Consider the following 24,685-nt stretch of genomic DNA (forward strand, 5'->3'; position numbering starts at 1 on the left):
TTTATGGCTGCATAGTATTCCTGGTGTATATGTGCCACATTTTCTTAATCCAGTCTGTCACTGATGGACATTTGGGTTGATTCCAAGTCTTTGCTATCGTGAATAGTGTCGCAATAAACATACGTGTGCATGCGTCTTTATAGCAGCATGACTTGTAATCCTTTGGGTATATCCCCAGTAATGGGATGGCTGGGTCAAATGGTATTTCTAGTTCTAGATCCTTGAGGAATCACCACACTAATTTCCACGATGGCTGAACTAGTTTACAATCCCACCAACAGTGTAAAAGTGTTCCTATTTCTCCACATCCTCTCCAGCACCTGTTGTTTCCTGATTTTTTAATGATTGTCATTCTAACTGGTGGAGATGGTATCTCATTGTGGTTTTGATTTGCACTTCTCTGATGGCAAGTGATGATGAGCATTTTTTCATGTGTCTGTTGGCTGTATGAATGTCTTCTTTTGGAAAGTGTCTGTTCATATCCTTTGCCCACTTTTTGATGGGGTTGTTTGTTTTTTTCTTGTAAATTTGATTGAGTTTTTTATAGGTTCTGGATATTAGCCCTTAGTCAGATGAGTAGGTTGCAAAAATTTTCTCCCATTCTGTAGGTTGCCTGTTCACTCTGATGGTAGTTTCTTTTGCTGTGCAGAAGCTCTTTAGTTTAATTAGATCCCATTTGTCAGTTTTGGCTTTTGTTGTCATTGCTTTTGGTGTTTTAGACATGAAGTCCTTGCCATGCCTATGTCCTGACGGGTATTACCTAGGCTTTCTTCTAGGGTTTTTATGGTTTTAGATCTAACATTTAAGTCTCTAATCCATCTTGAATTAATTTTCGTATAAGGAGTAAGGAAAGGATCCAGTTTCAGCTTTCTACTTATGGCTAGCCAATTTTCCCAGCACCATTTATTAAATAGGGAATCCTTTCCCCATTTCTTGTTTTTGTCAGGTTTGTCAAAGATCAGAGGGCTGTAGATGTGTGGTGTTATTTCTGAGGGCTCTGTTCTGTTCCATTGGTCTATATCTCTGTTTTGGTACCAGTACCATGCTGTTTTGTTTACTGTAGCCTTGTAGTATAGTTTGAAGTCAGGTAGCGTGATGCCTCCAGCTTTGTTCTTTTGGCTTAGGATTTTCTTGGCATTGCGGGGTCTTTTTGGTTTCATATGAACTTTAAAGCAGTTTTTTCCAATTCTGTGAAGAAAATCATTGATAGCTTAATGGGGATGGCATTGAATCTATAAATTACCTTGGGCAGTATGGCCATTTTCACAATATTGATTATTCCTATCCATGAGCATGGTATGTTCTTTCATTTGTTTGTGTCCTCTTTTATTTCACTGAGCAGTGGTTTCTAGTTCTCCTTGAAGAGGTCCTTTATATCCCTTGGAAGTTGGATTCCTAGGTATTTTATTCTCTTTGAAGCTATTGTGCATGGACGTTCATTCATGATTTGGCTCTCTGTTTGTCTGTTACTGGTGTATAAGAATGCTTGTGATTTTTGCACATTGATTTTGTATCCTGAGACTTTGCTGAAGTTGCTTATCAGCTTAAGGAGATTTTGGGCTGAGACAACGGGGTTTTCTAAATATACAATCATGTCATCTGCAAACAGGGACAATTTGACTTCTTTTCCTAACTGAATACCCTTTATTTCTTTCTCTTGCCTGATTGCCCTAGCCAGAACTTCCAACACGGTGTTGAATAGGAGTGGTGAGAGAGGGCATTCCTGTCTTGTGCCACTTTTCAAAGGGAGTGCTTCCAGTTTTTGCCCATTCAGTATGATATTGGCTGTGGATTTGTCATTAATAGCTCTTATTATTTTGAGATATGTTCCATCAATACCGAATTTATTGAGAGTTTTTAGCATGAAGGGCTGTTGAATTTTGTCAAAGGCCTTTTCTGCATCTGTTGAGATAATCATGTAGTTTTTGTCTTTGGTTCTGTATATGTGCTGGATTACGTTTATTGATTTGTGTATGTTGAACCAGCCTTGCATCCCAGGGATGAAGCCCACTTGATCATGGTGGATAAGCTTTTTGATATGCTGCTGGATTCAGTTTGCCAGTATTTTATTGAGGATTTTCGCATCGATGTTCATCAGGGATATTGGTCTAAATTTCTCTTTTTTTGTTGTATCTCTCTCAGACTTTGATATCAGGATGATAATGGCCTCACAAAATGAGTTAGGGAGGATTCCCTCTTTTTCTATTGATTGGAATGGTTTCAGAAGGAATGGTACCAACTCCTCCTTGTACTTCTGGTAGAACTCGGCTGTGAATACATCTGGTCCTTTCCTTTTTTTGGTTGGTAGGCTATTAATTATTGCCTCAATTTGAGAGCCTGCTATTGGTCGATTCAGGGATTCAATTTCTTTCTGGTTTAGTCTTGGGAGAGTGTAAGTGTCCAGGAAATTATCCATTTCTTCTAGGTTTTCTAGTTTATTTGCATAGAGGTGTTTATAGTATTCTCTGATAGTAGTTTGTATTTCTGTGGGTTCAGTGGTGATATTCCCTTTATCATTTTTTATTGCATCTATTTGATTCTTCTCTCTTTTCTTCTTTATTAGTCTTGCTAGTGGTCTATCAATTTTGTTGATCTTTTCAAAATACCAGCTCCTGGATTCATTGATTTTTTGGAGGGTTTTTTGTGTCTCTATCTTCTTCAGGTCTGCTCTGATCTTAGTTATTTCTTGCCTTCTGCTAGCTTTTGAATGTGTTTGCTCTTGCTTCTCTAGTTCTTTTAATTGTGATGTTAGGGTGTCAATTTTAGATCTTTCCTGCTTTCTCTTGTGGGCATTTAGTGCTATAAATTTCCCTCTACACACTGCTTTAAATGTGTCCCAGAGATTCTGGTATGTTGTATCTTTGTTCTCATTGGTTTCAAAGAACATCTTTATTTCTGCCTTCATTTCGTTATGTACCCAGTAGTCATTCAGGAGCAGGTTCTTCAGTTTCCATGTCGTTGAGTGGTTTTGATTGAGTTTCTTAATCCTAAGTTCTAGTTTGATTGCACTGTGATCTGAGAGACAGTTTGTTATAATTTCTGTTCTTTTACATTTTGGAGGAGTGCTTTACTTCCAACTATGTGATCAATTTTGGAATAAGTGTGATGTGGTGCTGAGAAGATTGTATATTCTGTTGATTTGGGGTAGAAAGTTCTGTAGATGTCTATTAGGTCTGGTTGGTGCAGAGCTGAGTTCAATTCCTGGATATCCTTGTTAACTTTCTGTCTTGTTGATCTGTCTAATGTTGACAGTGGGGTGTTAAAATCTCCCATTATTATTGTATGGGAGTCTAAGTCTCTTTGTAAGTCTCTAAGGACTTGTTTTATGAATCTGGGTGCTCCTGTATTGGGTGCATATATATTTAGGACAGTTAGCTCTTCCTGTTGAATTGATCCCTTTACCATTATGTAATGGCCTTCTTTGTCTCTTTTGATCTTTGATGGTGTAAAGTCTGTTTTGTCAGAGACTAGCATTGCAACTCCTGCTTTTTTTTGTTCTCCATTTCCTTGGTAGACCTTCCTCCATCCCTTTATTTTGAGCCTATGTGTGTCTCTGCATGTGAGATGGGTCTCCTGAATACAGCAAATGATGGGTCTTGACTCTTTATCTAATTTGCCAGTCTGTGTCTTTTAATTGGACCATTTAGCCTATTTACATTTAAGGTTAATATTGTTATGTGTGAACTTGATCCTGTCATCATGACATTAGCTGGTTATTTTGCTTGCTAGTTGATGCAGTTTCTTCCTAGCATCGATGGACTTTACATTTTGACATGTTTTTGCAATGGCTGGTACCTGTTCCTTTCCATGTTTAGTGCTTCCTTCAGGATCTCTTGTAGGCAGGCCTGGTCATGACAAAATCTCTAAGCATTTGCTTGTCTGTAAAGGATTTTATTTATCCTTCACTTATGAAACTTATTTTGACTGGATATGAAATTCTGGGTTGAAAATTCTTTAAGAATGTTGAATCTTGGCCCCCACTCTCTTCTGGCTTGGAGAGTTTCTGCCGAGAGATCTGCTGTTAGTCTGATGGGCTTCCCTTTGTGTGTAACTCGACCTTTCTCTCTGGCTGCCCTTAACATTTTTTCCTTCATTTCAACTTTGGTGAATCTAACAATTACGTGTCTTGGAGTTGCTCTTCTCGAGGAGTATCTTTGTGGCACTCTCTGTATTTCCTGAATTTGAATGTTGCCCTGCCTTACCAGGTTGGGGAAGTTCTCCTGGATGATATCCTGCAGAGTGTTTTCCAACTTGGTTCCATTTTCCCCGTCACTTTCAGGCACCCCAATCAGACGTAGATTTGGTCTTTTCACATAATCCCATATTTCTTGGAGGCTTTGTTCATTTCTTTTTACTCTTTTTTCTCTATACTTCTCTTCTCACTTCATTTCTTTCATTTGATCTTCAATTGATGATACTCTTTCTTCCAGATGATCGAGTTGGTTACTGAAGCTTGTGCATTTTTCACGTAGTTCTTGTGTTATGGTTTTCATCTCTATCAGTTCTTTTAAGGTCTTCTCTTCATTAATTATTCTAGTTATCCATTCATCCATTCTTTTTTCAAGGTTTTGAGTTTCTTTGCTCTGGTTACGTAGTTCCTCCTTTAGCTCTGAGAAGTTTGATTGACTGAAGCCTTCTTCTCTCAACTCATCAAAGTCATTCATCCAGCTTTGTTCCGTTTCTGGCAATGAGCTGCATTCCTTTGGAGGGGGAGATGCACTCTGATTTTTTGAATTTCCAACTTTTCTGCACTGCTTTTTCCTCATCTTTGTGGTTTTATCTGCCTTTGGTCTTTGATGATGGTGAATACTGATGGGGTTTTGGTGTGGGTGTCCTTTCTGTTTGTTAGTTTTCCTTATAACAGTCAGGACCCTCAGCTGTAGGTCTGTTGGAGTTTGCTTGAGGTCCACTCCAGACCCTGTTTGCCTGGGTATCAGCAGCGGAGGCTGCAGAAGATAGAATATTGCTGAACAGCGAGTGTTGTTGTCTGATTCTTGCTCTGGAAGCTTCGTCTCAGGGGTGTACCCCACCATGTGAGGTGTGAGGTGTCGGTCTGCACCTAGTGGGAGATGTCTCCCAGTTAGGCTACTCAGGGGTCAGGGACCCACTTGAGCAGACAGTCTGTCCATTCTCAGATCTCAACCTCCATGCTGGGAGATCCACTGCTCTCTTCAAAGCTGTCAGATAGGGGCATTTATCTCTGTGGAGGTTTCTGCTGCTTTTTGTTTAGCTATGTCCTGTCCCCAGAGGAGGAGTCTACAGAGGCAGGCCAGCCTCCTTGAGCTGTGGTGGGCTCCACCCAATTCAAGCTTCCCAGCGGCTGTTTACACCTACTTAAGCCTCTGCAATGGCGGGCGCCCCTCCCCCAGCCTCGCTGCCACCTTGCAGTTAGAGCTCAGACTGCTGTGCTAGCAATGAGTGAGGCTCCATGGGTGTGGGACCCTCTGGGCCAGGTGTGGGATGTAATCTCCTGATGCACCATTTGGTAAGACTCTTGGTAAAGTGCAGTATTAGGGTGGGAGTTACCCGATTTTCCAGCTGTTGTGTGTCTCACTTTCCTTTGGCTAGGAAAAGGAATTCCCTTCCCCTTTGCACTTCCCAGGTGAGGCAATGCCTCGCCCTGCTTCAGCTCTGGCTGGTTGGGCTGCACCCGCGGACCAGCGCCAACTGTCCAACACGCCCCAGTGAGATGAACCCGGTACCTCAGTTGAAAATGCAGAAATCACCTGTCTTCTGTGTCACTCGCGCTGGGAGCTGGAGGCTGGAGCTGTTCCCATTTGGCCATCTTGGGCGTGCCCCCAGACGACTGTCCACCTTGTTTTCAAGTAGATGAGTCTTCTTAATTCTGAAGCTGAGGAAATAGCATGACATTTCAAGTTTTTAATTTAAAACTTTGCTACATTTTCTTAAAGGATAAGAATAAGAGGAACTGACTTATCCACTAGGCATAGTAGCCATTATGCCCAGGACCAATAGGACCTCTAGGGGCCAATGGAAATGTTTACATTTCTTTTATATTCAGAAGGGAAAAAAATAAATGTACTGCAAACTGGAGTACATTTGCCTTTATACCGATGCAATGGTAAATATGATTTTTTTTTCTTTGTAGAGGAAAGGACTCACAAAGACAAAAGTGTCTAGAGCCCATGAAAGTAATGAAGCAGCCCTACTCTGTATGGTATCACAACTCCTGTGAACAGTCTCAGGAGCAGGGTACATTTTCTTCTGTTCTTCCTAAGCAGAGTAAATTTTCTTCAAAATTTGTCTCCCACTAAATGTAAAAACTTATCTAGCAAAATGATGAACTGGAGTTTTCCTAAGAATCTAATAGGTCTTAGAAGGCATAAAACTTGAGTTTGAGCTCCCTAACTTCTTTTCAAATCCTCAAAGAACATTCCCTTCCAGCTAATACAGTTCAAGGTCAAAGGAGATTTTGAACATGCTAATTAAAATGTTAGATATTGCTTGAACAGAAGAAAATTAACTGTTACGCACACATTTTGAGAGTGATTCATGAATGAGTAGGATAACATGTCAGACTACATCTCAGACCCCAGTTGCTTATCAAAAGCTAAGTATTAATTTACACCAAACCAAATTCACTAAAATATAACTTTGTTATAAAAATGAAGTCAAAAGAAAATCAACAGGTCAGGTAAATATTGGCATTCTGGCCTCCATATGCCTAAGGTAGCTTTGGATGCTCTGGAATGTATGAGTTGCTGACAAAGAAATATCTGTGGCAAGGAGCCAGCAAGTGTGTGAGGCAAGAATGGCAGCAAAGGACACCAATTTCTTAAAGGAAAAATTGGAATTTGAGCAGTAGGCCCTGGTTCCTAGTCAGCAGGCCTTACCTTAGCCTTAGGCAGTCCCTATGTAGGGCTGGATGGGGCCGGTACAAAAGCAGGTCTCAGAAGGTGAACTGAAGTAGGAAACAGGGTTTTGAAGATGCCTGGAGGTCAGGTGGGTGCATTGGTAAAGATGAGGTAGCTGGAGAGTGCTATAAAAAAGCCCCAGGTGGTGCTCCGTCAAAGTAGACAGATGCAGCTAACTTGCAGCAGCCACACCTGGAGTAGCTTGACCAAAAGGCATATATAGATGGTGGATTGAAAGATGAGCTGTGGCGCAACTGTGGCTACACAACCAGAGCCTACAGCAGTCCTGCTCCTTCACACCATCAGTAACCATCCGTGGCTTCATCTGCTAGGACACTAATGCCATCTGGAGATGCTCCAAACCTGCACATAATTGGTACCCACTAGATTATGGCTGGTTTTCATATAGGTGGAAAATGCTCAGACATAAAAAGGTTGAGACTTATGCAAAAATCACATAGTTTCCTAAGGCTATAGATTCTAAACTGTGAAATGGATGTTATATCATCATTGTCATTTGAAGAGATAACTAAAGATTATGCAACCCAAATTTGTAGAAGAAAGATAGAGGTTTGTTAGGCAGTTAATCAAAATATTATATTATTTTCCTGGATTTTATGTTTGGGATATTTTTAACTTTTCAAAATTTGTAATGTGCTGTCATATCTTTCTTGCCCTTAAATTTGTGTTTGTAAATTTGTGTTTTTCCTAAAGACCTTCCCCTAGTTGTATAAGCTGAAAGATCCACAAATCCTGCACCTGCTCCTGACTGTCTGCATACCCACCCTCAAACCGTGATTTTATTTTATTTTATTTATTTTTATTTATTTATTTATTTTTTTTTTTTTTGAGATGGAGTCTTGCTCTGTCACCCAGGCTGGAGTGCAGTGGCCGGATCTCAGCTCACTGCAAGCTCCGCCTCCCGGGTTCATGCCATTATCCTGCCTCAGCCTCCCAAGTAGCTAGGACTACAGGGGCCCGCCACCTCGCCCGGCTAGTTTTTTGTATTTTTTTTTTAGTAGAGACGGGGTTTCACTGTGTTAGCCGGGATGGTCTCGATCTCCTGACCTCGTGATCCGCCCGTCTCGGCCTCCCAAAGTGCTGGGATTACAGGCTTGAGCCACCGCGCCCGGCCCCAAACCATGATTTTAATTCCTGCATCATTCCAGTGAACAGAAATTTCTCTCTGGTCACTTAGTAAAAGAATTCAAATGAAGGATGCTACGAATGTTTGCAATTGAAAAGTGAAATGCCTTTCTGTCAGTCAAGAATTATTATAAAGTTCAGTTGTTTCAGCTATATTGATTTAAGTGTTTAGCCACTACTTATCCTAGGGAGGTGGATAAGAGGCAGAAATGAAGTAGTATGTTTAAAATACACTCCCAGCCAATAAGACTGTAATATTACATCATGATCACTAACTCATGGTGTATTCCTCATTAAGATAAACTCCATTAGTCTTTTCTGTCTAGCTTCTCCTTGTCACTTAGAGATATGTGGGCAACTGAGAAGTGAGAGGTGGAATGACCCCTAGCTTGCTTTCTAGCTATGAGAGGTGACCAAGCCTAATTTCCCCATATCTAAATCCAGTCACTCTAGCTGCTGTCTAAACAATATCAATATATAGAAATGGGATCATGGGAATGATCCACTTTCCTGTGGTTCTCTTCACTGTTTGAAGTGTTTTGAACTAAAAGCTGGTGCTATGTTTTTAAACCCATTCCCTGTAGATTAAGGACTAAAACCTGAGAGCCTTAACCTCAGCCCTGTCTTGGTTCACAACTCATTCCTACAGTTCTTACCACCTCCTCTCCATCCCAGGGTTCCATACCCCTAGTAAACAAAATCGAGTGCATAATGATGATCATGATGATTATTGTAATAACTGATATTACATGAACACTTACTAGAACACATTATTCTCAATACCTTTTTTGGATTATCACATTAATCATCACAACCTCACTATGAGATAGGTACTATTTTTTTACCAACGGGGAACCTGAGACTGAGAGAGATTACTAAACCAAATTCTTTGCTATAGGCACTATAATGTGTGTTAAGTGAATGAATGACATAAAATAGAGTATGCCTGCAGATCATTGAAATAGAGATTTCACAAATAAAGTCTGAATAGAATGTAAGGAGACGGGTGGATCAGGTGAAAAATGAGATCCTCCAGTTAGTTGGGACATAACTTAGAGAGCAAATGTATAAAACTTGGATCCATAGGTGTGTATGGAGGGGGGATTGTTGACAGGTAAATGTAATTGTGTACATTGTGGCTATTGACATGTCTTCGGTGGTTTTCCTAGTTATTCGCAGTAGGTATTTTTCCCCATATGATTTTTTCCCCTGATATTTAACTTGAAAATAGTAACAAAACAAGTGGCCAAAAGCTGGCTCACCAGTTCACTTAATCTCATCATCATGACAGTTTACTGAAATAAGTTGAAGATAATTATTTTAGGGTTTATGTTTAAAAAATAACCAAAACTATGAAATTATCACTACAGTGTAAATAAGCTCATCATCTGTTAGTTCTCTTGATTTAATCTCTGCATCATGTTCCTCTTTGCCATATATTTTTTATTATCACTTTTCAGACTTCTTAACACTGGCTTTTTGCTTTAAAAAGCCTAATGTTCTTTAAATGCATTTCCCCTTTTGCTTGTCCTAGTCATCATGAATAAATTGTGTATGTATGAAGATGTCAGTGTATATAGATGAACGATGTGAATCAGAATATATTAAACTGACACTGTCAGTCTTCTTTCAACACCAACCTCACAAGCATACATTTCTCTTTTTTTTTTTCCTTTAAGAAAAACAATCTTGCTACCAAAAGGCTCAACTGTTTAAGACCTGTTTTCTGGGGTCATATTTCAAGTAAGTGTCAAAACTTGCAATTTAAGGAATGAGAAAAAGGTTCATACTTTGAAAAGTATCAAGAAAAAAAGTACTTTTTTCTTTAATATTCAGGGTGGTTGGGTTCAACCCAAAGGTACCACATGAGCACAGATGAAGAGACAGCGCAAGGGGGTTTTTGCAAAGGGGTTTTTATGCAGTTAATCTTATTTAGCATTGGCTTTCATTATAAAATTAGGGAGAGTTTTCCTGGATGAAAATGGCCTCTAGATATAATGAAATCATACTGAAGAATTGAGAGATTCTTTATACAAAAGATTCTTTAAAATAACCTTTTGATTAAATATTAACAATAATTAAAATTATGAACATAATTTAAATACTAATTCTTAAACTTTTTCAACAGCTAATATTTAATAACCATCAGTGAATTAATATTTTGTTTCTGTATATTTAACTAATGAAACAGTCTATTAAAAACACAAAGATAAGAATATGGTACTTGCTGAACCTGTGAAGTACCAAATATTGTTGGGCATTCACTCTTCAAGTTTAGCAGCCATGCACCTGGAGGGAAGGCAGCCTGCTACCTGCCACAGTTCACAAAACAAGATGAAAGACAAGTAGGTTATTGTTCTTGACACGGATTTATTATTTGATTTGGTGAGTTTCCCAGTTTGAAATTATATTAAGAAAGCAACGAATTTCTTACAAATATGACAAGGATTCACAAAATTCTACTTATGACGAATTTCCATTGGTACACTAATTTGCCTTTACTTTAAACTCCAGCATTTACAGGAGATGGTAAACATGAAGTTTTAATTGACACTGAAGAAAAACAGTGACAGCTAAGGTAAATGAGCTCTACTTTTTCAGGTATTTAAGGATAAAAAGGTTACAGTTTACTTTCAAAGTCCTTTCCACACACAGTATTATTTAGCATATTTCTTTCTTTTCTACTCTTTGAAGCTCCCATCTTCCTCAAAGGACTTGAGAGCTGGAAAATAAATAAAGCAAGTTGTATAGAGAGGTGGAAGGGTGAGGCTACAAAGCTTTGGGCTGAGATTTCATTAACCTGGGAGTTGTCAATAACAAGTAAGTCTTCTGACTGCACTTCTTTTTGGTTAAGCATTAAAAGAAATTAATATGTAGCCAAATAGATTATACTCCCAAATCTTATGACGTGAAGCCATTAGTCTTAGAAACACATGTGGGGAGCTATCTTCCTGTAGATTATATTTGGAGAAGAGATATTGAAATTCATAAATGATTTGTGAGATCATAAAAAATTGCTATCCATAATTCATTGGAAAAAGTTTGCCTATGGCTTAAACTTAAGTAATCATTTTCAAAAATGCATATGGCTCCCAAACCTATTCATTTGCATATATAATCTATATTTTCTTTTTTAAACTTATAGAAGTGCTTAAAAGGCAAGTGTCATAAAAGTTAACTTTCTCTATTTATCTTACATTTTATAATTACAAAACACTAGATTTTTGTGTATCCTAAATCTCTCTTAACACTAATATTTCATTATCTAAAAATGAAATGAAAATTAAAATAAATTAATCATTTTGGCTTTTTAAAAGAGCCACATCAGTTATTTTTAAAACAATATGAGGTAACTAACTGAATATGTTTCTCCATACAAATTTCTTCAATGAATTCAGCCAGTCAGTCATATTTATTGGTGTTCCCTGAAAATAGCTGTTTTGCTACATTTTCGTAAACACTTTGACATTAAATTTTCATATAACAGAACCACAATCAAAGTTAACATCATATTAGATGATTTTTAAAATTTGAAATAATCAATTTGGAAAGTAAAAGAGAGCAGTGGCAGAAAATTAAGACTAAGCATTAATAAAGGAGAGAACAGAGAGTTAGATTATTGCCTTGGAACCGTATGGTCAGATGTTAGACTGGTTTTTTAACAATACTTTTACTGTTATTATAACCTGCAGAACCATACAGAAAACACTGGCTATCAAGGACAAGAAAGCCAGAACGTTTTTGGCTCATCAGGGTCCCTCTGAACCACTTACCAATCACAAGTTGCTCTCTCTTCAGAGGTGGCCAACAATCTGACATTTGCAGTTATCACTTCTTTGCTTTTCTTTATATTTTTACCATCATTATATGTATCCCTATAATATAGATTCATTTTGCCTTGTTTTTTATTCTATAAAAATGGAATCATACATATGAATTTCTGCTTTTTGCCCTTCCTTATGATTTTAGATCCATCCATGTTGCTGTGTGTACCTAGAATCTGTTCCCATCGGTGCTATATAGTATTTCATTGTGTGAATATATCACAATCCATTCCATTGTAAATGGACATTTGGTTAATTTCAGTTATATAATTTGGCTGTATCCCACCCAAAATCTCGTCTTGAGTTGTAATCTCCATAATCCCCATGTGCCAAGGGCCAGAACAAGGGTGGAAGTAATTGAATCATAGGGGCAGTTTTCCCCATGGTGTTCTCATGATAGTGAGTGAGTCTCAGGAGGTCTGATGGTTTTATAAGCATATGGCATTTCTCCTGCTTGTTCTCACTCCGTCCTGCTACCCTGTGAAGAAGGTGCCTGCTTCTCCTTTGCCTTCTGCTATGACTGTAAGTTTCCTGAGGCTTCCTCAGCAATGCAGAATTGTGAGTCAACTAAACCTCTTTCCTTTATAAATTACCCAGTTTGGGGCATTTCTTCATAGCATTGTGATAACAGACTAATACATTCAGTTTAAGGCATTTTAAATGAATATTTCTGTAAACATTCTGGAGCACATATCCTGGTACATATAAACTTGTGTATCTTTAGGTATATCCCACCTAAGGGGAAGATTCTGGGTCATGCAGCAATATGTAGCTACTCAACTTCAATAATGCCTCCTTGTTTTCCAGAGTTATATATCCATTTATACTGCCACCAGTGGTGGGAGTTTCTGTGGCTCCAACACTTAGAACTGTTAGACATGAATATTTTTACCAATCTGATAGTTAAGCAAAGGTATCCACTTGTGCTTTTAATTTGCCTTTTCCTTATCTTCAATGAAATTAAATACCTTTTAAATATGTTTATTCACCAGCGGATACCTATTTTATAAATGCCTATTGAAGTCACTTGCCATTTTTCTATAGGCTTCTCTTTTTTTATAGATTCATATAGATAGTTTATATATTTTGATCAAGAGCCTTTTGTTGGTTATATGCCTTAGAAATATCTTCACTCTGAGACTTGACTTTTGGCTTTCTTAATGGTGTCTTTTTTTTAATTCCCATGTTATTTTTTATTTTTTGCAAACATAGTTTACCAATAGGACATTGAATGGAATATTCCACCTAGAACATGAACCACTAAACGCTGCATCATTTCTCAAACATTCATTTTTGTCCTCTACATGCATTTCTTATTATGATTAAAAAGAAAACTATAACATGATAACCACCCCCAAACAAACTGAAAAATGAACAGTACAGTATTAGGAACAATAAACACAGTATTTTACAGCAAAGACCTAAACTGTTTTCACTTTGCATGATTGAAACTTTATACTTATTCAACAATTCTCCATTTCCTCATCCTCCAGCCCCTGGCAACCACCATTCTACTTTTGGCTTCAATAAGTTTGATTAATTTAGATACTTCATGCAAGTGAAATCATATAGTATCTTTCCTTCTGTGACTGACTGACTTCACTCATTATCATGCCCTCAAGGTTCATTCATATTGTGGCATATGACAGAATTCCCTTAATTTTATGGCTGAATAATATTCCATTGTATGTGTAAACTTTGTTTATACATTTATCTATCAGTGTTCATTAAGGTGATTTCTATCTGTTGACTTGAGGAACCTCCACACTGTTTTCCATAGTGGCTACGCTATTTTACATTCCTACCAACAGTACACAAGAGTTCCAATTTTTCCACATCCTCAATACTTATTTTCTGGGTTTTTTGTTTTGTCACTTTTTTAAATTGTCATTTGTATGTTTTTATTGTTTGTTAGTAATGGTCATCCTAACAGGGATGAGGTGATAGCTCATTGTGGTTTTTATTTGTATTTCCCTGATTAGTGACATTGAGCATCTTTTCCTGTATCTGTTGGCCATTTCTATGTCTTCTTTGGATAAATGTCTGTTCAGATTACTTGCCCATTTTTTAAATCGAGTTATTTGCTTATTTGCTATCCATATTAAGTTATAGGAGTTCCTTCTATATTTTGGATATTAACCATTTATCAGAATTGTGGTTTGCAAATTTTTCTCCCAGTCTGTCAGATGTAGTTAGACTCTGTTGTTTCCTTTGCGGTTCAGAAGCTTTTTAGTTCAAGGTAGACTCGTTATCTATTTTTGCTTTTCTTACCTGTGTTTTTGATATCACATCCAAGAAATTATTGTCAAAACCAATATCATGAAGATTTCCCCTATGTTTTCTTCTAGGAGTTTTACCATTTCTGGTTATACATTTAAGTCTTTAAACTATTTTGAGTTAATTTTTGTGTGTAGTGAAAGATAAGGGTCCAATTTCATTCCTTTGCATGTAGATACCCAGATTTTTCAACATCATTTGTTGAAAAGTCTATCCTCTTCCCATTGTATACTTTGGTACCCTTGTTGAAGATCAGTTGACCACACACTAGCCCTTCCTTATCTGTGGTTTCACTTTTCAAGATTTTAGTTACCTGTGGTCAACCACAGTTAGAAACTAATAAATAGAAATTTCCAAAATAAACAATATGTAAGTTTTAAATTGTGCACCATTACTGGAACACGGTGAAATCTCATACTATCTAACTTCATTTCTCCCAAGACATGATTAATCCCTTTGTCTACCATAACCTCGCTGCATATGCTACCTGCCTGCTAGTCACTTAGTAGCTGTCTCAGTTATCAGACTGACTGTCACAGTATAGCAGTCCTTGTGTTCAAGCAATCCTTATTTTACTTAACAACAGACCCAAAGCACAAGACTAGTAATGCTGGCAATTTGGATATGCCAAAGCAAAGCTATAAAGTGCTTTAAGTGAAAAGGTAAAAGATTTTTACTTAATAAAGAAATTTTAAAAATCATATGCTGAGTTTGATATGATATACCATGAGAAAAAAATCTCTCTGTGAAATTGTGAGGAAGAAAAAATAAATTCATGCTAGTTTTCCTGTCATAGATTTCATTCCATTGTGGTTGGAAAAGATACTTGACATGATTTTCCTAATTTTTTTGTTATTATACTTTAAGTTCTAGGGTACATGTGTACAATGTGCAGGTTTGTTACATAGGTATGCATATGCCATGTTGGTTTGCTGCACCCATCAACTCGACATTTACATTAGGTATTTCTCCTCATGCTATCCCTCCCCCAGCCCCCAGCCCCCAGCCCCCAACAGGCCCTGGTGTGTGATGTCCCCCACCCTGTGTCCTTGTGTTCTCACTGTTCAACTCCCACCTATGAATGAGAACATGCAGTGTTTAGTTTTCTGTCCTTGTGATGGTTTGCTGAGAATGATGATTTCCAGCTTCATCCATGTCCCCACAAAGGACATGAACTTATCCTTTGTTATGGCTGCATAGTATTCTATGGTATATATGTGCCACATTTCTTAATCCAGTCTATCCTTGATGGACATTTGGGTTAGTTCCAAGTCTTTGCTATTGTGAATAGTGCCGCAGTAAACATACATGTGCATGTGTCTTCATAGTAGAATGATTTATAATCCTTTAGGTGTATACCCAGTAATGGGATCACTGGGTAAAATGGTATTTCTAGTTCTAGATCCTTGAAGAATCACCACACTGTCTTCCACTATGGTTGAACTAATTAACATTCCCGCAAAAAGTGGAAGAGCATTCCTAAAACACTTTTTTGGAAAAAAAAAAAGCATTCCTAAAACACTTTTATTTTCTTCTTTTGAGAAGTGTATGTTCATATCCTTTGCCCACTTTTTGATGGGGTTGTCGTTTTTTCTTGTAAAATTGTTTAAGTTCTTTGTAGATTCTGTATATTAGCCCTTTGTCAGATGGGTAGATTGCAAAAATTTTCTCCCATTCTGTAGGTTGCCTGTTCACTCTGATGATAGTTTCTTTTGCTGTGCAGAAGCTCGTTAGTTTAATTAGATCCCATTTGTCAATTTTGGCTTTTGTTGCCATTGCTTTTGGTGTTTTAGTCACGAAGTTTTTGCCCATGTCTGTGTCCTGAATGATATCGCCTAGGTTTTCTTCCAGGGTTTTATGGTTTTAGGTCTTATATTTAAGTCTTTAATCCATCTTGAGTTAATTTTTGTATAAGGTGTAAGGAAGGGGTCCAGTTTCAGTTTTCTGCATATGGCCAGTTTTCCCAACACCATTTATTAAATAGAGGATCCTTTCCCCATTGCTTGTTTTTGTCGGGTTTGTTATAGATCAGATGGTTGTAGAGGTGTGGCATTATTTTTGAGGCCTCTGTTGTGTTCCATTGGTCTATATATCTGTTTTGGTACCAGTACCATGTTTTGGTTACTGTAGCCTTGTAGTATAATTTGAAGTCAGGTAGCATGATGCCTCCAGCTTTGTTCTTTTGGTTTAGGATTGTCTTGGTAATGCAGGCTCTTTTTTGGTTCCATATGAACTTTAAAGTAGTTTTTTCCAATTCTGTGAAGATAGTCATTGGTAGCTTGATGGGGATGGCATTGAATCTATAAATTACCTTGGGCAGTATGGCCATTTTCACGATATTGATTCTTCCTATCCATGAGCATGGAATGTTCTTCCATTTGTTTGTGCCCTCTTTTATTTTGTTGAGCAGTGGTTTGTAGTTCTCCTTGAAGAGCTTTTGTTTTCTGAAAAAGTCTTTATCTCTCTTCAATTTTCAAAGAATATTTTTGCTGGATGTAGTAGTCTTGGTTGCCAGTTTTTTCTTTCGGCACTGTGACTATATCATCCCACTCTCTCCTGGCTTTCAAGATTTCTGCTGAGAAGTCCCCTAACAGATGTATTGGAAGTCCCTTGTACACAGTGAATCATTTTTCTCTTGCTGCTTTTGAAATTTTCTCTTGCCTTTGTGGACTTCTTTGGATGTAGCCTATTTGAGGTAGGCTGGTGTTCTTGAATCTGGGTGTTCATTTCCCTTCCCATATTTAGGAAGATTTCAACCATTATTTCTTTAAATAAGCTTTCTGTCCCTTTCTTTCTCTTCTTTTCCTGAGATTCCCATAACATGTATATGGATCCTTTCAATGGTGTCCAGTAGCCTTTTAGGCCATTTTTACCCTTCATTATTATTATTATTGTGTCTTTTTGCTCCTCTGCCTATTTTATTTCAAATCACTTGTCTTCAAATTTTCTGATTCTCTCTCTTGCTTGATCAAATCTGCTGTTGAAACTTTATAGTGAATTCCTCATTTCAATTTTTGAATTTCTCAGCTCCAAAATCTGTTTGGTTCTTTTTTATATTTTCTATCCCTTTGCTGAAATTCTCATTTTGTTCCTGTATTGTTTTGATGAGTTTATCAATCACCTTTATGGTGGTTATTTTGAACTATTTGTCAGGCAATTAGTATCTAACTATTTCTTTAGTATCAATTTCTGAAAACTTGCTTGGCTTATTTGATTGGGCCAATTTTCTCTGCTTCTTTGTGTTCCTTGTAATTTTGCATTAGTATCTACACATTTTAACAATATAGCTACCTCTCCCAGTCTTTGTAGACTGGCTCCAAACAGGGAAACATCTTCACCAAGCAGCATAGCTACAGATTCAGGGGACATCGCAAACATTTTCTGTGGATGTGTCTCCTCTGGATGTCTGTGTCTAGGTTCCTAATTAGAGAGATTTACCAATTTTTTTCCTGGAACTCGTAATTTCTTTCTCCATTGGTATCTATCTTTTGTACCACAGGTTCTCCAAAATAGCAGCATGCCACCCGACTCTTTTTGTGTTCCCAGTGGCCTTCCAGGCATCCAGAGTACATGAGGTCTCATCAGTGCCCCAATTTGGACTACATAGAAACCAGTACCTCTGGAAACCCCCCAAAAGCCAGAACACTGCATATATGCTCCACTCTTCTCTCCTTGAAGGAAGAGACTGCCAAGCAGCATTGACCTCTGTCAGCTATACCACAGGTCCTCTGGAGCAGCAGCACACTGCCCAGCTCTTTTTTTCTGAGGAGCCCCCAGCTATCCAGAATATGCCATTTCCTGCCAATACGCTGAGATAGATAAGACAAAAGCCTGTCCCCAAAGAAGCCCCTTGAAAGTCAGAAAAATGGACATATGCTCCAGTTTCCTCTCTCTCCCCAGGGAGAAGCCAGGAGCTGGAAGTTTCCCCGCAATCACATGGCACTGTGCCAGAGACAGATACTATGGCAAGAGGGTGCCACAGGTTCTTATACTGGCTTTGATGTAGCTGGCTTCCCCTTTGCCTAGGATGCAAAAGTTTCTTAACTGGTTTCTGGGTTTCTCACAAAAGGAATTGTTCCATGTATGGCTGTTGAATCAGTGTTGCCATGGGAGAAAGAGGGTCTGAAATTTCCTATTTTACTGTCTTAATGGTGTCTTTTAATGAACAGATTTTTTTTCATTGTAATCAAATTTTTCAGGTTTTTATTAAACATCTGTGTTTTCTGTGTCTTGTTTATGAAATTTTTTACTCCAAGGACATAAAGATATTCTATATTCACTTCTAAAAGCCTTTTACATTTGTTTTTAAGCCACGTGGAGTTTATTTTTATGTATGTATAGATTTTAAATCAATGCGCATATAAGTGTAAGTAAGCATATATGAATTCATGTATATGTGTGTATAATATATATTTATATAGGTGAGATTGTTTTTTTTCTATTTAGATAGGCAGTTGTCCCAGCATCATTTATGGAAGAGTCCATTCTTTCCTCACTTCTCTAAAGTGACATCTTTTCATGTATCAAGTGTAATGTATATGTGTGGGGGCTCTCTTTAATGTTCTCTTTAATGTTCCCTTGATCTATTTGTCTATCCCTATTCAAATATCACACTATGTAGATTACTGTATCTTTATAATTTGTCTTAGTATCAAATAAATTAAGTCCTTCTATCTGGTTCTCTTTTTTCAAGAGTTTACTTACTATTCTTAGTCTTTTATGTCAGAAGTAGTATGTTATCATTTTTCACAGATAATAAAACTTGGAATTTTATTGGAATTGCATTGAATCTATAAGTCAATCTGGGGGAAATTGACATCTATAGAATAATGAGTCTTCAAATTCATTAACTTGGTATTTTTCTCCATTTACAAATGTTCTTTAACATCAGTTAAATGTTATAACTTTTCCAGTAGAGTTCTTACATATTTTTGCTGGGTTTAGCATTAGGTATATATATTTTTAACAGTTAAATGTTAACTCTTTTAAACCTTCTTTTTCTAATGGTTTGTAGAAAATATATGGAAATGCAATTTTTTTGGCTTGTTTTCATATCCAGCAAACTTACTAAATTCTCTTATAGCTGCACAATAATAACACTGAGACTTTCTTACTCTCCAAGTCTCATACATCCTATTTTTTTCCCTCATTGTGCTAGAGAAGTCCAATATTGAAGACAAGTGGTAATAGTGGACGTTCTTTCATGTTTTGAAAGGGAAATGTTCAGCATTTCATAATAAAAGTTTTCTTCAGGGGAGATTCAATTATCAAAGTAACGTGACAGACATGAAAAAGAACCAAATGAAAATGAAGAACATTTTTTAAAAATCACATCACTCTCTCAATTGATGGAAAAACCATCTTTAATATTAAATTAATAACCTGCTGATGAACTAGGAATAGAAGGGAACTTTCTTAATCTGACCAAATATAATACACTTAATCATGAAGCCCCTGAGGCTCCAGCTCAGAGGAGGGTATCTCCTGTAAGATTCCCCAGCCTCAGTAGGCCCTGGACCCTAATATTTCTCTGGACTTCTTGTAGACATGGAACCAGACTTCAAATGCTATGTCATCCCTAAATGTCTTCTAAATCAAGATAGCATTGGTGCTTCAATATTCCACTTACCTTTCAAGATCTCATTCAAAACCCAGCCAGGGAAGGCCTACTGATTTTTCAGACCTTGAATATTTTTAAGTTGCTGTATACACACACATGGACATGCATAAATATAAGTACACACACACATATTTTGTCCAGCATATTTTATTTTCAGTGGGAAGATTAATCTGAGTAATCCAATTTATCATTACCAAACACCAGACTTAGATGGCATTTTTAAAATGTCTTTTATCAAAACAGATGATCAAGCAAATAATTTTCTAGTTCTATTTGGCTTTATTTACTTGTTTATTTTTTGGCAGTGAGCATTTCTCCTTGAATACTTCTTTGCACATGGTGCCTCCGCTGGCTACAACACTTTTCCCTTCCCACAACTCTACTTTGCTCAGCTAACTCTTCCTCATGCTTCAGGATAGTCCAATAATCACATCAGGAAGTCTTATCCATTCCATTTCTAAACAATCTGAGTTCAGTAGATCCCATGCATTTTATAGCAGACAGAGAGGATATATTTAACAACATAAGTGTTACAAGAATACTAGCCAATATGAACAGACCTACAGGCCAATAAGAATACCAGCGATCTGTAAACAACCAGGACCAGTATATACTAGGTAAATATCACCTATGCTCAAAGCATATAGTACAGTAAGATGTGGTAAGATACAAAGATTATCATGGTGCTTCTCATGTTGTTCTGTAACTTGCTGTTTACCTGTCTCTTATGGTAATCTGTGAGATTACTATGAACAGGGACAAATCATACTCAACCTGGAATCCTGTGTTCCATGGAATCTTGGTTTAAAAAAAATAGGTCCCAAAAAATATTATTTGAATTAGGTAAAGGAAGTTATATTGAGAGAATGTTCACTAAATAAATCACTTCCTATTACTTCACAGCTTTAATCCCTGGAAGTCCATGAACAATGAATCCATTTCACTCATCTTGTTGGAACACCTCTGCCGAACTTTCAAACAAATCCTGGAATAAAGAGTTTGCTTATCAAACTGCCAGTGTTGTAGATACAGTCATCCTCCCTTCCATGATTGGGATTATCTGTTCAACAGGGCTGGTTGGCAACATCCTCATTGTATTCACTATAATAAGGTAAGTGCTCCTTTTTTTTTCCTTCTGTACTTTAGGAAACTACAGTCAAAGCTCCCTAAATCAATCCTTTCCCCTGTAGCATTTTGCTTAATGAAATGCAATTTCTTAAATATTTGCTTAAGATAATTAAGATAATTAATGAAGATTCTACAGATACTTTCATCATGCATTAGGTAACATCTCAGTTGGAAATCTCAACATGCTAAGACCTAGGCCAATGCTTACTGCTGGGTCAGTGAATTTTTAGGGCAATGACTCTCAGTCTTAGCTGCATATTAGAATCACCTGGGGAGTTTTAAAAACTCCTGATATGCAGTTTCACCCCAGACCCATTAACTCAGAATCTCTAAGGGTAGGGTCTGGGTAAGATTTGAAACTGCAATGCAACATTTTATTTTCCAGCAATAAGAATTATCCTAAAAAGCTGACCTGTTTAGGCAGGTGAAAGAGATTCTTTTACTCACTTGGGCAAAAGAGAGACTTTATCTGATCACCAGAAGATGCAGGGAGTCATAGGTAGTGGGCTGTTCCCTTTTGTGTAGACCAGCCTATATAGACCAAACTGAGAGACATTTGCCCCCCAGTACCTCCTGCCTGGGCACCACGTATCTCACCTAATTCAGGTAATTCCCTCCTCTCAAGTAGAGACTAAAGTTTTACCTGGAGAATAAGAACTGATTGTTTTCTAGGGACTTGATAAAATGGATTCAGAATTAGTGCACACAAGCCCTATAACTACTTGGTATATTTGCTATCTTGATTTTCACATGTAAGTTTTGCTAGTTTTAATAACTATAGGATGTTAACTTTTTTCCCTAGTTTCTGATTATACTTAAAATTGCCATTTTTAAAATGTTTGTGCATATTCATATGTTATAAAAGATATTCTAGACTGCAGGTTTAGCATCCCTTATCCAAAATGCTTGGGACCAGAAGTGGTTCAGATTTCAGATTTTTCTGGATTTTGCACTGTTTGTATATGCATAACGAGATATCCTGGAGAAGGGACCAAGTCTAAACACAAAATTCATTATGTCTCATTTACACCTTATACACAAAGCCTGAAAGTAACTTTATGTAATAATTTAAATAATTTTATGCATGAGACAAATTTTTGTAAACCAAACCATCAGATAGTAAAGTCATCACTCTCTCTGCCACCCATGTGGACATCCGTGGTTGTCTGGCATCACCATCATTCCTGACTCCAGATTTACATCTAACCAATGAACAATCACTTTCTTAAACTTATTCACACAACGGTACTTAGCAGTAAAAAAATATGGCCATTAATACCACTAATACAGTGAAAAATAATGTGTTCAGGGCAACTAAGCAGCCCAGTAACATCACCAGAACACCAGCACCAGCTGCGAAACAACAGCAGCTGAAGGGGGCTGGGAGGCTCATTTTTCCCTTGGAAATGCTGTGTGTTGTGCAGCAGCATTTTGACTGCAACCCATCACATGAGGTCAGGTGTGGAATGTTCCACTTGAAGGGTCATGTTATTCCTCAAAAGCTTTCAGATTTTAGAGCATTTCAGATTTTGGATTTCCAAGTTAGGGATGCCCAACCTGTACTACCTAATAGGTGTTTTCAGCATCATATTAACACATAACCGCAAAAAACTTTTGTGGAACATACTACACTAAAAAGCACAGCAGTACTATTATTACACTAGTACTATATAGCATTATATAGTACTTACATATATAGTATATATACACACTATATATAGTACATTATATATAGTACATAATATAGAACTATATATGTAGCAGTACTATTATATATACAGTACTATATATTTAAGAAAAGAGGCTCAGATGAGTAAATAACTGGTCCAGCATCACAGAGCTAGTAAGTAGCAATCCTGGCAATTGAACTCAGATCTTATTCCAAATTCTAGGCTATTTCCTCCACAGCTAATGAAAACAAAGAGGTCATCAAAATTATAGAGACAGTTGTTGGATTTGCCATAAAGATAAAAGAATCCTCACAGCCTTAATTGAGAGCAAGAGGAGCCCTCAGGATGGTCATGCAGATGGTGCTCATCACCCCGAGAAGACTCATAACTTGTCACTTCCCCGGGTGGCGTCTCATCAGCCAGCCCTCTCTCAAACTTTCATTTTCGCTCTCTCTGCAGTTAGAACTAGAGGATCAATGGTATTTTTTATACCAGTCACAGCTGAAGATTTATTTAGTACATAGGGATTCTACTCTTAATAAATTCAGGCATTCTTTATTGTGTCCTGTAAAGCCATTTGTGAATATCAAGCATTTTAAACTTTTCTTTAAGTGCTAGAAGAATGTCCATTCAATATATTTTAGTAAATACCTATTGCATGCCCTGCATTGCCCTAGGGTGTATGAAAATACCCCAAAAAAAAAAAAAGCAGCATCTGTTTAAAAAGTTCATATTCTAGTGGAGAAGATGAGATTTAAATTCATGGAATAATTTGAAAAATAATACAAGAAAGACAATAAAAACAATCAATTGCTGGGGGAAAAAGATGGCTCAGATGAGTTCCAGGAAAGAAAATGGAAGTAATCAAATATTCTTAGGGAGCCTCAAAGAGGCAATAGTGCTGAGTAGAGAGTTAATAGCCAGATACTTGAGAATATTTCTAGCTCCCTCCTGTTGGCCTGTTGGATCTGCCCAGTTCTCCTTCCATCTCTTCCTCATGGCCTCCAGTATTTCTGCCCTGCTCTTCTAAAGATACATATAGTGTGTCCTACACCCAAAAGCCTTGGTACCACCATTGAAAAACCCAAGTCCTTATTAGGTCTTAGCCCTTCTGAAATGTTTGCATTTTCACAGGTGGCTTTTATATGCAAAACCTTTGCAATGTGGGATTCCAGGCCTTGTGACAAGCTGTTGAAGAGATGTTTGGAGCCAGAGAAATTTCTTGGACCCCTCAATTTACACCAATAGATAACAGGCTAATCCTGTCTACTTATACAGAGACAAAGTTGAAAAAAAGGAAGACATGTGCAATGTGAACTCTTCTAAAAGTAAATTCTGAGCTATGATTTATGGAAACAAATTTTCAACATGAAGTCAACAATCATTTAACTGGGGAAAAAAACACTTGAGCCATTATATGGACCAATTTGTTTGCATTATTGTGAAAAATCTATCATTTCTTCATATTATCATTTTATACATAATGTGAGAATATACATTAGATAAAGAAATGCTAATGGAGCTTTTAAAATAAATATTTTAATCTTTCAAAAAGTATAGGGAACAACTTTTAATTAAAACAACAGTTTTAATTTTTTTGCTAAGATTTTAACACTTTTCCTTGCAAATTGCTCGCCAAAAATTTATTAATCTTTCAAAAGTCATTTAAAAGCAACTTACATTTATTTATTTATTTAGTTGGCTAGGAATGTATCAACATTTTGCAAATTGCTCTCTAAATATTTTAAGGCAATTTGTATTAATGTTTTCATCCTGCTTTGCCATGATCTTTTGTTACTTTCTGAACAGACAGGTGAATTAAATAAAATATTAAGACTACAGTAACAATAAGGAGAAATAAATAACATTTAAACAAGATTTAATGACTTTTCCTTTTATGGTAGTAATTGTATCAAAACCAGTGTTCATCAATAGAACTAAGAGTCATAAGCAAGCAATGAACCAATTTCTGACTTTGCCAAATGAAGACTAGAAACATATATAAAATAAATATGTTTAAGGAAGGTGGAGCTTCAATAATAAGATGTTCTATGTGCCTTTTGTAAAAGCAAGAAGCAACTTGTGTATTAGGAGGGTGACTTTAAAATAATGAGGCCAGATCATCACTAGTCTGTTGTACATTAA

At 37.1% G+C, this 24,685-nt stretch overlaps 1 protein-coding gene across 3 annotated transcripts in view; it reads left to right on the top strand.

The window, feature by feature from the left end:
* Positions 1 to 24,685, top strand: part of MCHR2 (melanin concentrating hormone receptor 2) — a 67,799-nt gene that overhangs the window by 15,732 nt on the left and 27,382 nt on the right. For all 3 annotated transcript variants that reach the window (XM_045391279.3, XM_045391280.3, XM_005552284.5), the window contains exon 2: positions 20,646 to 20,853. In XM_045391279.3, the coding sequence (XP_045247214.1) occupies positions 20,672 to 20,853 (182 nt within the window). In that variant the 5' untranslated portion in view covers positions 20,646 to 20,671. The remainder of the gene's footprint in view (positions 1 to 20,645; positions 20,854 to 24,685) is intronic.

The sequence above is a fragment of the Macaca fascicularis genome, chromosome 4, assembly GCF_037993035.2.
Source record: "Macaca fascicularis isolate 582-1 chromosome 4, T2T-MFA8v1.1".
Classification (NCBI taxonomy): Eukaryota; Metazoa; Chordata; class Mammalia; order Primates; family Cercopithecidae; genus Macaca; species Macaca fascicularis.